Raw genomic sequence first — 12,870 nt, forward strand, 5'->3', positions numbered from 1 at the left:
TTTGCGCTTGGTGAATTTATTAATTACACTTTGGATGGTGTATCAATACACCCAGTCACTACAAAGATACAGGCGTCCTTCCTAACTCATTTGCCGGAGAGGAAGGAAATCGTTCAGGGATTTCACCATGAGGCCAATGGTGACTTTAAAACAGTTACAGAGTTTAATGGCTTTGATAGGAGAAAACTGAGGATGGATCAACAACATTGCAGTTACTCCACAAAACTAACCTAAATGACAGAGTGAAAAGAAAAGCCTGTATAGAATAAAAATATTCCAAAACATGCATCCTGTTTGCAACAAGGCACTAAAGTAATACTGCAAAAAATGTGGCAAAGCCATTCACTTTTTGTCTTGAATACAAAGTGTTATGTTTGGGGCAAATACAATACAATACATTACTGAGTACCACTCTCCATATTTTCAAGCGTAGTCGTGGCTGCATCACGTTATGTGTATGCTTGTAATCCTAAGAACTGGGGAGTTTTTCAGGATAAAAAAGAAACGGAATGGAGCTAAGCACAGGCTAAATCCTAGAGGAAAATCTGGTTCAGTCTGCTTTCCACCAGACACTGGGAGATTAATTCACCTTAATTCACCTTTCAATAACCAAATCTACACTTTAATTTCTTATCAAGATGACAGTGAATGTTCCCGAGTTACAGTGTTTACTTAAATCTACTTGAAAATCTATGGCATGACCTGAAAATGGTTGTCTAGCAATGACCAACAACTAATTTGACAAAGCTTGAAGAATTTTGATAAGAATAATGGACAAATGTTGCACAATCCAGGTGTGGAAGCTCTTAGAGACTTACCCGGAAAAACTCGCTGCCAAAGGTGCTTCTACAAAGTATTGATTCGGGTATGTGAATACTTATGTATTTTATTTTCAATCAATTTGCTAAAATTACAACAACAACAAAAATGTACTTTGTTATTATGGGGTATGGTGTGTAGCTGGGTAAAATAATGTATTTTTGAATTCAGGCTGTAACACAACAAAATGTGGAATAAGTCAAGGGGTATGAATACTTTCTGATGATATCTATGAGTGTCTGATACACAGTGTGAATACGAGCCTATATCATAAGCTTTTTTTATTACAAAAGAGACCAACCATTGGCTTAGTATTTACAATTTCTAGATGAGCGTGTCTTAAGATATTTACGGTATGCAAAGCAGTATGGCTCATGAATAATAAATTAGGTTAATGAGTGCTTCAACACAACACAGAGGTTGTGGTCCCTGTGGAATAATGTGATTTAACCTAACCATTACTGGACAACCCAGGGTAAGTTCAATTAACTGGTCAACATTAATATGCACATAGTAGCTTGCCCATGAACAGTACTGCATGACCACAATATGTCTTGAACAGAACGAAATATCAAATCAATGGGGAGAAGTGTGGTTTTAGTTAAAACCTTTACCAAAGATCAGTGTTACCTAAAGCAAACAAACTGCAACACTTCTAGTCAGAGAGACTTATAGGGTCATAACTATATGACCCTATTTTGCGTTTGCTTAAAATATGTGTCTCCAGGCCTACACGGGTGATAAACTTAGTAAATGTGTGTCTCTAGGCCTACACGGGTGATAAACTTAGTAAATGTGTGTCTCTAGGCCTACACGGGTGATAAACTTAGTAAATATGTGTCTCCAGGCCTACACGGGTGATAAAGCTAGTAAACTTGTAAATGTGTGTCTCTAGGCCTACACGGGTGATAAACTTAGTAAATGTGTGGCTCTAGGCCTACACGGGTGATACACTTAGTAAATGTGTGTCTCTATTAGTAAATGTGTGTCTCTAGGCCTACACGGGGGATGAACTTAGTAAATGTGTGAGTGGTAGTTGCCATGTTGAGGTGCGACAGTGTGTGTGCATGTACAGTATGTTGCATAATGAATATAAACTTGACACAGGCGGTGTACAGGTGTCATAGACAGTGACGTCTGAGAGAGGAGACTGTGGAGATTACATGTGTTTATGACAGTGTGGCTACCTGACATCTCCAGTACTAAATACATGTTAGTCACTGAGGTCGAAAGGCTCAACACAATCTCACACAGCCGATGAAGACTGTCACTGTCATTCACCATTGGCAAATAGGCTAACTACAAAATGCACACACACATAGACACACCCACACACATAGACACACCCACACACATTGATACACCCAAACACATAGACACACCCACACACATGGACAATTCTATGACAGTCTTCTATTTCATCTCCAATCCACCATCCTATGACACCTCCTCCCACTTTCATCCCCGCTTATACCTGTACACAGAATCACACATTCCTCCATCCCTACTGACCTCCCTTTCTGACACGCAGAGCAGACCCAGGCTTTGTCCTTCTTGCTGTAGGAGCGGCAGGTCTTGCAGACATTGTACTTGCAGTCCAGACATGGGCGCTTGGGGTTGACCAGGAAGGTGAATGGAGAGCAGCAGCGGATGCAGCAGCGCTCGTTGAAGCGATGCTGCCGGGAGAGGAGGGAGCAGCGACTTCCCTCCTCATCCAGCTCCTGCTTCAGCTCACTGAGGGAGGATGATGGAGGGGGGTTTACGGGGAAGAGAGGATGAGGGGAGAGAGGATGAGTGAGAGGGGGAGGGTGATTTCCACCAACTGAAGTTATCTATTAGGATTTGGGGGGGGGGGAATAATAGTGTAAAATTATCAGCTGTACAGGAAGACTTGTGTAAGGGCCAAATTGTAGAGGAGGAACTTCTTGATGCAATTAAAGCATTTTTTTCCAGGGAAAACTCCAGGGCTGGATGGCATACCAGTTGAAGTATATTAAACCTTTTATAGTCTACTCAATGATACATTATTAGCATGTTTTAACCACTCCTATACAAGTTGTCAATGATCAGGTACTCAGCAAGGTTCCGTTTTGGGACCACTATTGTTTTCACTATATATTTGACCTCTTCGTGATGTCATTCGGAAACATAATGTTAACTTTCACTGCTGTGCAGATGACACACAGCTGTACATTTCAATGAAACATGGTGAAGCCCCAAAATTGCCCTCACTGGAAGCCTGTGTTTCAGACATAAGGAAGTGGATGGCTGCAAATGTTTTACTTTTAAACTTGGACAAAACAGAGATGCTTGTTCTAGGTCCCAAGAAACAAAGAGATATTCTGTTAAATCTGACAATTATTCTTGATGGTTGTACAGTCGTCTCAAATAAAACTGTGAAGGACCTCGGCGTTACTCTGGACCCTGATCTCTCTTTTGACGAACATATCAAGTCTGATTCAAGTACAGCTTTTTTTCCATCTACGTAACAGTGCAAAAATCAGAAACTTTCTGTCCAAAAATGATGCAGAAAAATGTATCCATGCTTTTGTCACTTCTAGGTTAGACCACTGCAATGATCTACTTTCCGGCTACCCAGATAAAGCACTAAATAAACTTCAGTTAGTGCTATACACGGCTGCTAGAATCTTGACTAGAACCCAAAAAATGTATCATATTACTCCAGTACTAGCCTCTCTACACTGGCTTCCTGTTAAGGCAAGGGCAGATTTCAAGATTCTACTGCTAACCTACAAAGCATTTGGTCCTGCCGTACATACCTACACGTACGCTATGCTCACAAGACGCAGGCCTCCTAATTGTCGTTAGAATTTCTGGAGACTGCTGGAGGCAGGCCTTTCTCCTATAGAGCTCAATTTTTATGGAATGGTCTGCCTACCCATGTGAGAGACGCAGACTTGGTCTCATCCTTTAAGTCTTTATCGAAGACTCATCTGTTCAATATGTCCTATGATTGAGTGTAGTCTTGCCCAGGAGTGTGAGGGTGTACAGAAAGGCACTGGAGCAACAAACCGCCCTTGCCGTCTCTGCCTGGCCGGTTCCCCTTTCTCCACTGGGAATCTCTGCCTCTAACCCTATTATGGAGGCTGAGTCACTGGCTTACTGGTGCTCTTCCATGCCGCCCCTAGGAGGAAGGTTCCCTCTTGCCCCTCTCTCTCTCTCTCTCTCTTTTCAACTCTCTAGAGACAACAGGAGCGGTAGAGATCCGCTGAATGTGATCGGCTACGAAAAGCCAACTGACATTTACTCCTGAGGAGCTGACCTGTTGCACCCTCGACAACTACTGTGATTATTATTATTAGACCCTGTTGGTCATCTATGAACATTTGAACATCTTGGCCATGTTCTGTTATAATCTCCACCCGGCACAGCCAGAGGAGGACTGGCCACCCCTCATAGCCTGGTTCCTCTCTAGGTTTCTTCCTAGGTTTTGGCCTTTCTTGGGAGTTGTTCCTAGCCACCGTGCTTCTACACCTGCATTGCTTGCTTTTTGGGGTTTTAGGCTGGTTTTCTGTACAGCACTTTGAGATATCAGCTTATGTAAGAAGGGCTTTATAAATACATTTGATTTGATTTGTTATGAGAAGTTCTGATTTCACTATGACTGAAAAAGAAACCAGGTAGTAAGTACAAAGATGCAGTCTATCTAAAAAACTGGAGGCCCCTTACACTTCAGTGCTGTGATGCAAAAATCCTAGCAAAGGTGTTGTTGGATATTATTCATCCTGATTAGACAGGTATTTTAAATGAACGATACATTTGAGATAAGACAAGTACTTAAAAAAATAGAACACTTTAATCTAGGAAACCAGATCTGGTATTCATGTGTCACGCCCTGACCCTAGAGAGCCTTTTTATGTCTCTATTTTGGTTTGGTCAGGATGTGATTTGGGTGGGCATTCTACGTTCTGATTTTCTATGTTTTCTATTTCTTTGTGGTATGGTTCTCAATCAGAGACAGCTGTCTATCGTTGTGTCTGATTGGGAATCATACTTAGGCAGCCTTTTCCCCTGTTGGTTTTGTGGGAGGTTATCTTTGTTAGGGGCACGATAGCCCTGTTAAGCTTCACGGCCGGTTTCTATTGTTTAATGTTTTTGTTGGCGACATTTATCTTAAATATAAAGAAATGTACGCTCACCACACTGCGCTTTGGTCTACTTCCCATGACGATCGTGACAGAACTTCCCACCTCCAAAGGACCAAGCAGTGTGGTAAAGAGGACTCCTGGACATGGGAGGAGATCCTGGACGGTAAGGGACCCTGGAGGCAGGCTGGGGAATATCGCCGTCCAAAGGAGGAGAAAAAGGCAGCGCAGGAGGAGCGGCGGCGATATGAGGAGGCAAGTCATAGTAGCAGGCACGAGAGGCAGCCCCAAGGGGCACACAGGGAGATTGGCGGAGTCAGGGGTAAGACCTGAGCCAACTCCCCGTGCTTACAGTAAAGAGCATGATACTGGCCAGGCACCGCGTTATGCGGTAAAGCGCACGGTGTCTCCAGTGCGCTCTCATAGCCTGGTGCGCTATATGCCAGCTCTCCGCAGTTGTCGTTCTAGAGTTGGCATTCAGCCAGGAGGGATTTTGCCGGCTCAGCGCTCCTGGTCTCCAGTGCATCTCTTCGGCCCAGGTTATCCTGCGCCAGCTCTACGCACGGTATACCCAGTTCGCCAGGAGAACCCAGTGCAGCCTGTTCCAGCTCCCCGCACGTGCCGGGCTAAAGTGGGCATTCAGCCAAGAGGAGAGGTGCAAGTGTCAAGCACCTGATGTCCAGTGCTCCCCCACAGCCCGGTTCGACCTGGGCCTGCGCTCTGAAGGTGCGCTCTGAAGGTGCCGGGCTAAAGTGGGCATTCAGCCGGGAAGAGTGGTGCCAGGAATATGCACCAGATCTCCAGTGCTGCCCCACAGCCCGGTGCCTCCTCCAAGGACCAGGCCTCCAGTAGGTCTCCGCAGCCTGGTCCATCCTGTGCCTCCTCCAAGGACCAGGCCTCCAGCGACGGTCCCCAGTCCAGAGCCTCCAGCGACGGTCCCCAGTCCGGAGCCTCCAGCGACGGTCCCCAGTCCGGAGCCTGATTGGGAATCATACTTAGGCAGCCTTTTTAGGCAGCCTTTTCCCTGTTGGTTTTGTGGGAGGTTCTTTGTTAGGGGCACGATAGCCCTGTTAAGCTTCACGGTCGTTTTGTATTGTTTAATGTTTTTGTTGGCGAATGAAAAGAAATGTACGCTCACCACGCTGCGCTTTGGTCTACTTCCCATGACGATCGTGACAACATGGAAGATTTTGAAAAGGTATGATAAAGTAATTTTGATAAAGTATGACTAGAATTGATATATACAGTAAATGCTTGGACTATTTTAATTTTGGTGAATGTCTTATACAATAGGTTAAAGTTATGTATAGAACTCCAGGTGTAAAATAATAAAAATTGGCTACTTCTCAGAAAGTATTAAACTGTCAAAGGGAGTAAAACAAGGTTGTACCCTGTCTGCATATCTATTTATTGTGCTTAATATGTAATATGTAATATGGTATACTTATAATTTTAATAGCTAACATTTTGCAAAGAAATACAACACTTACATTAGCGTGTAGTTTACCAATAAAATGGTCTGATGATGAAATGGACATACATGGTATTCATATCCCTACAGAAATAAAGGAACTACCTTACTCTGCCTATCTTAATCGGTGCACGGTCAAAATGGAAGTAAGCATATGCCAATTAAAACACCTGGTTTTTTTTAGCAATCGATTGAATTATTAGGACATGTAAACACCTTAATTGGTGTTCCAGAGGTGTACTTGATCTGTGCATGTGCTAGCACCAGCCAAGTGAGCCTCCCTCTATAGTGTGTGTGAAGTGTGTCTGGAACAACTGAATGTATGCATCTTAGAAGTAGTTTTCACATACAAACTTTATGTTCGAAGTCAGAATCAAATATGCTTCCCAAAAATAACGTTCTCCGTGGTAGAACTTATATTTTGATTGGCGATTTGATTTTTCTGCCATCAGATAGCCTCATTTCAGAAGTGTCCACGTAAACAGTATTATTAGGGAATCACTCTTCTTGCAAAGCATGTAAACATTTTAATTGAACTATTATATTAATCAGACTATCCACAATAATCACATTATTGTGTGCATGTAACCATAATCATTGATGAGGGACTAGTATGATGAACTGTAAAAATTTAATAAAATCAAACCCAACTACCTTACCGTGAAATGCTTACTTATACAAGCCCTTAACCAACAATGAAGTTCAAAAAAGAGTTAAGAATATTTTTACCAAATAAACTAAAGTAAAAAAGAATAAAAAATTAACACAAAAAAATAACGACGCTATATACAGGGGGTACTGGTACCGAGTCAATGTGCGGGGGAACAGGTTAGTCGAGATATTTTTTACATGTAGGTCGTGGTAAAGTGACTAATCATAGATAATAAACAACGGGTAGCAGCAGTGTAAAAACAAATGGGGGGGTCTGGGAGGCCATTTGATTAATTCTTCAGCAGTCTTATGGCTTGGGGTTAGAAGTTGTTAAGGAGCCTTCTGGTCCCAGATTTGGCGCTCTGGTACTGCTTGCCGTGCGGTAGCAGTAAGAACCGTTTATGATTTGGGTGACTGAATTTTTTGGGCCTTCCTCTGACACTGCCTCATAAGTCCTGGATGGCAGGAAGCTAGCCACAGTGATGTACTAGGCCGTATGCACTACCCTCTGTAGCGCCATACGGTCAGATGCTGAGCAGTTACCATACCAGGCGGTGATGCAACCGTTCAGGATGCTCTCAATGGTGCAGCTGTAGAACGTTTTTAGGATTTGGGGACCCAGGCCAAATTATTTCAGTCTCCTGAGGGGGAAAAGGTGTCGTCATGCCCTCTTCACGACTGTCTTGGTGTGACCATGATAGTTCGTTGGTGATGCGGACACCAAGGAAGTTGAAACTCTCGACCCGCTCCACTACAGCCCCATCGATGTCAATGGGGGCCTTTTAGGCCCGCCTTTCCCTGTGGTCCATGATCAGCTCCTTTGTCTTGCTCACATTGAGGGAGAGGTTGTTGTCCTAACACCACACTGCCAGGCCTCTGACCTCCTCCCTATAGCCTGTTTCATTGTTGTCGGTAATCTGTTGTGTCGTCAGCAAACGTAATGATGGTGTTGTAGTCATGTTTTGCCATGCAGTCGTGGGTGAACAGGGAGTACAGGAGGGGACTAAGCACGCACCCCTGAGGGGCCACAGTGTTGAGGATCAGCATGGCAGACGTGTTGTTAACTATCCTTACAACCTGTGGAGGCCAATCAGGAAGTTCAGAAACCAGTTGCAGAGGGAGGTGTTTAGTCCCAGGGTCTTTAGCTAAGTGATGAGCTTTGTGGCACTATGGTATTGAACGCTGAGCTGTAGTCAATGAACAGTATTCTGGCATTGGTGTTCCAGGTGGGAATGGGCAGTGTGGAGTGCAATTGAGATTGCATCATCTGTGGATCTGTTGGGACGGTATGCGAATTTGAGTGGATCTAGGGTATCCAGGATAATGCTGTTGATGTGAGCCATGACCAGCCTTTAAATGTACTTCATGGCTACCAACGTGATTGCTACGGGGCAGTAAATATTGAGGCATAATGTTGTATAATGATGAAACAATATATTTTTTTATAGAACGTTTCTTTGGGACCATCCCAATGACTGATACACAGGAATGTTCTTGCAACGTTCTCATGAAACGTGTCTAGAACATTAATATCTTATCATTTGAGAACATGGCAACCATGTTCTGTGTATTTTTGGTGGGACGTTGAATGAATATTCTCCTAACCCTCAGAAAACTGGACACGTGAATGTCCTTGCAGCATTCCCATGAAACGTGTCTAAAACATTCATATTTTAATTGGGACATGGCAACCATGTTCTGTGTATGTTTGATGGAACATTGATGGAATATTCTCCGAACTCTCAGAAAACTGGACACATGAATGTTCTTGCAACATTCCCATGAAACGTGTCTAGAACATTCATATCTTATATTCTGAGAAGATGGCAACCATGTTGGCACTCTTTTACCAGGTACTGCAGGAATGTGAAAATAAAAGAGAGCCGCACACTCTAGGAGCTCAGATGCAAAAATGTAATTACCAACGTTTCGACAGCCAAGCTGTCTTCATCAGGGTATGAACTGCAGGAATGTGAGAATAGAATGGCAACACCTCAGTGGTATTGGGTAACATAAAACTCAGCAAAAAAATAAACGTCACCCTGTCTTTCAAAGATAATTCGTAAAAGGGTTTGAACACTGTTCCCCATGATTGTTCAATGAACCATAAACAATTAATGAACATACACCTGTGGAACGGTCGTTAAGACACTAACAGCTTACAGACAGTAGGCAATTAAGGTCACAGTTATGAAAACTCAGGACACTAAAAGAGGCCTTTCTACTGACTCTGAAAAACACCAAAAGAAAGATGCCCAGGGTCCCTGCTCATCTGCAAGGAGGCATGATGATTGAAGATGTGGCCAGGGCAAAAATTGCAATGTCCGTACAGTGAGATGCCTAAGACAGCGCTACGGTACGGAGAGCTGATCGTCCTTGCAGTGGCAGACTACGTGTAAAAACACCTGCACAGGATCGGTACATCCAAACATCACACCTGAGGGACAGGATGGCAACAACAACTGCCGGAGTTACACCAGGAATGCACAATCCCTTCATCAATGCTCAGACTGTCTGCAATAGGCTGAAAGAGGCTGACCTGAGGGCTTGTAGGCCTGTTGTAAGGCAGGTCCTCACCAGATATCACCGGCAACAATGTCGCCTATGGGCATAATCCCACCGTCAGTGTTCTGCCATGGCCAGCAAAGAGTCCGGATCTCAATCCCATTGAGCACGTCTGGGACCTGTTGGATCGGAGGGTGAGGGCTAGGGCCATTCCCCCCAGAAATGTCCAGGAACTTGCAGGTGCCTTGGTGGAAGAGTGGGGTAACATCTCACAGCAAGACCTGGCAAATCTGGTGCGGTCCATGAGGAGGAGATGCACTGCAGTACTTGATGCAGCTGGTTCTTTTGATTTTGCCCCCCTCCCCCCCTTTGTTCAGGGACACATTATTCAATTTCTGTTAGTTACATGTCTGTGGAACTTGTTCAGTTTATGTCTCAGTTGTTGAATGTTGTTATGTTCATACAAATATATACACAAGTTTGCTGAAAATAAACGCAGTTGACAGTGAGAGGACATTTCTTTTTTTGCTGAGTTTATATAGTTTCTCCCTCTTAACTCAGATCTCTGAGACCACACTGAGTGTGATGTGTCTTTCAGTGCCTCCGGGCTCTCACTCATCCCTATATGATATTGTGTGATGCTCCTGCATGTCAAAGGAGAAATTGAAAAGCAGGATGCATAGAGCAAGCACTTGGAGACAGATGGGTAGAGCGAGAGAGAGAAAGCCTTAGCCAAGGTACACTGGCTGTATGGAATGGGAGTTTAGCCTCTCGATGCAATAACAACCGAAAAGGGCGGTGTGTGTGTGTGTGTGTGTGTGTGTGTGTGTGTGTGTGTGTGTGTGTGTGTGTGTGTGTGTGTGTGTGTGTGTGTGTGTGTGTGTGTGTGTGTGTGTGTGTGTGTGTGTGTGTGTGTGTGTGTGTGTGTGTGTGTGTGTGCAGTTAACAAATTACAGCTCAATGTCATTAAGCCATTGTGTCATTAATAGACAGTAACTAAAGTACCAGTCAAAAGTTTGGACACACCTACTCATTCCATGGGTTTTCTTTAGTTTTTACTATTTTCTACATTGTAGAATAATAGAGAAGACATCAAAACTATGAAATAACACATATGGAATCATGTAGTCACCAAAGTAGCCACCCTTTGCCTTGATGACAGCTCTTGGCATTCTCTCAACCAGCTTCATGAGGTAGTCACCTGGAATGCATTTCAATTAACAGCTGTGCCTTGTTAAAAGTTTTGGCCAATATGATTTCCTTCTTAATGCATTTGAGCCAATCAGTTGTGTTGTGACAAGGTAGGGGGTATACAGAAGATAGCCCTATTTGGTAAAAGACCATGTCCATATTATAGCAAGAACAGCTCAAATAAACAAAGAGAAACAACAGTCCATCATTACTTTTTTACCTTTATTTAACTAGGCAAGTCAGTTAAGAACAAATTCTTATTTTTAATGACGGCTTAGGAACAGTGGGTTAACCTGCCTTGTTCAGGGGCAGAACGACATATTTTTACCTTATCAGCTCAGGGATTGGATCTTGCAGCCTTTCGGTAACTAGTTCAACACTCTAACCACTAGGCTACTTGCATGATGGTCCGTTAATCAGGGAAATTTCAAGAACTTTGAAAGTATCTTCAAGTGCAGACGCAAAAACCATCAAGTGCTTTGTGAAACTGGCTGTCATGAGGACCGCCACAGGAAAAGAAGACCCAGAGTTATCTCTGCTGCAGAGGATAAATTCATTAGAGTTAACTGCAGCTCAGATTGTAGCCCTAATAAATGCTTCATAGAGTTCAAGTAACAGACACATCTCAACATCAACTGTTCAGAGGAGACTACATGAATCAGGCCTTCATGGTCATTTTTTTTCTGCAAAGAAACCACTTCTAAAGGACACCAATAAAAAGAAGAGACTTGCTTGGGCCAAGAAACAATGGACATTAGACTGGTGGAAATCTGTCCTTTGGATCTGATGAGTCCAAATATGAGATTTTTAGTTCCAACTGCCATGTCTTTGTGAGACGCAGAGAACGGATGATCTGTGCATGTGTGGTTCCCACCGTGAAGCATGGAGAAGGAGGTGTGATGGAGTGTGGGTGCTTTGCTGGTGACACTGTCTGTGATTTATTTAGAATTCAAGTCACACTTAACCAGCATGGCTACCACAGCATTTTGCAGCGATACGCCATCCCATCTGGTTTGCGCTTATTTATTTTATTTTATTTCACCTTTATTTTAACCAGGTAGGCCAGTTGAGAACTAGTTTTAATTTACAACTGCGACCTGGCCAAGATAAAGCAAAGCAGTGTGACAAAAACAACAACAGAGTTACACATGGGATCAACAACCATACAGTCAATAACACAATAGAAAAATATATATACAGTTAGTGCAAATGTAGTAAGATTAGGGAGGTAAGGCAATAAATAGGCCATAGTGGCGAAATAATTAAAATGTAGTATTAACACTGGAGTGATAGCTGTGCAGATGATGATATGCAAGTAGAGATACTGGGGTGCAAAAGAGCAAAATAATAACAATATGGGGATGAGTTAATTGGGTGGGCTATTTACAGATGGCTTGTGTACAGGTGCATTGATCAGTAGCTGCTCTGACCGCTGATGCTTAAAGTTAGTGTGGGAGATATAATCAGCTTAGTGGGAGTATCATTTGTTTTTCAAATGGACAATTACCCAAAACACACCTCCAGGTTGCATAAGGGCTATTTAACCAATAATTGATGGAGTGCTGCATCAGATGACCTGGCATCCACAATCATCCGACCTCAACCAAATTGAGATGGTTTGGGATGAGTTGGACCACAGAGTGGAGGAAAATCAGCCAACAAGTGCTCAGCATGTGGGAACTTCTTCAAGACTGTTGGAAAAGCATTCCTCATGAATCTGGTCGTGAGAATGCCAGGTGTATAAGTGTACAAAGCTATCATTAAGGCAAAGGGTGGCTACTTTGAAGGTTTCTAAAATATAAAATACATTTTGAATTGTTTAACACTTGTTTGGTTACTACATGATTCCATATGTGTTATTTCCTAGTTTTGATGTCTTCACTATTATTCTACGATGTAGATAATAGTAAATATAAATAAACACCCTTGAATGAGTAGGTGTGTCCAACCGTTTGACTTGTACTGTAACGATCGTCTGTGGAAGAAGGTGTGGACCAAAGCGCAGCGTGGTAAATGTTCATACTTTTAATTCAACTGAATCAACTCAATAACAAAAATAACACAGAGAATGAACGGAAACCGGAACAGTCCTGTCAGGTGCAGAAACACAAAACAGAAGATAACTAC

At 43.1% G+C, this 12,870-nt stretch overlaps 1 protein-coding gene across 6 annotated transcripts in view; it reads right to left on the reverse strand.

The window, feature by feature from the left end:
- Positions 1-12,870, reverse strand: part of LOC118402252 (rab effector MyRIP) — an 87,954-nt gene that overhangs the window by 32,819 nt on the left and 42,265 nt on the right. For all 6 annotated transcript variants that reach the window (XM_052477113.1, XM_035800298.2, XM_052477112.1 and 3 more), the window contains one exon: positions 2,332-2,553. In XM_052477113.1, coding sequence (XP_052333073.1) covers positions 2,332-2,553 — 222 coding nt within the window. The remainder of the gene's footprint in view (positions 1-2,331; positions 2,554-12,870) is intronic.

Source organism: Oncorhynchus keta, chromosome 23, assembly GCF_023373465.1.
Source record: "Oncorhynchus keta strain PuntledgeMale-10-30-2019 chromosome 23, Oket_V2, whole genome shotgun sequence".
NCBI classification, from domain to species: domain Eukaryota; kingdom Metazoa; phylum Chordata; class Actinopteri; order Salmoniformes; family Salmonidae; genus Oncorhynchus; species Oncorhynchus keta.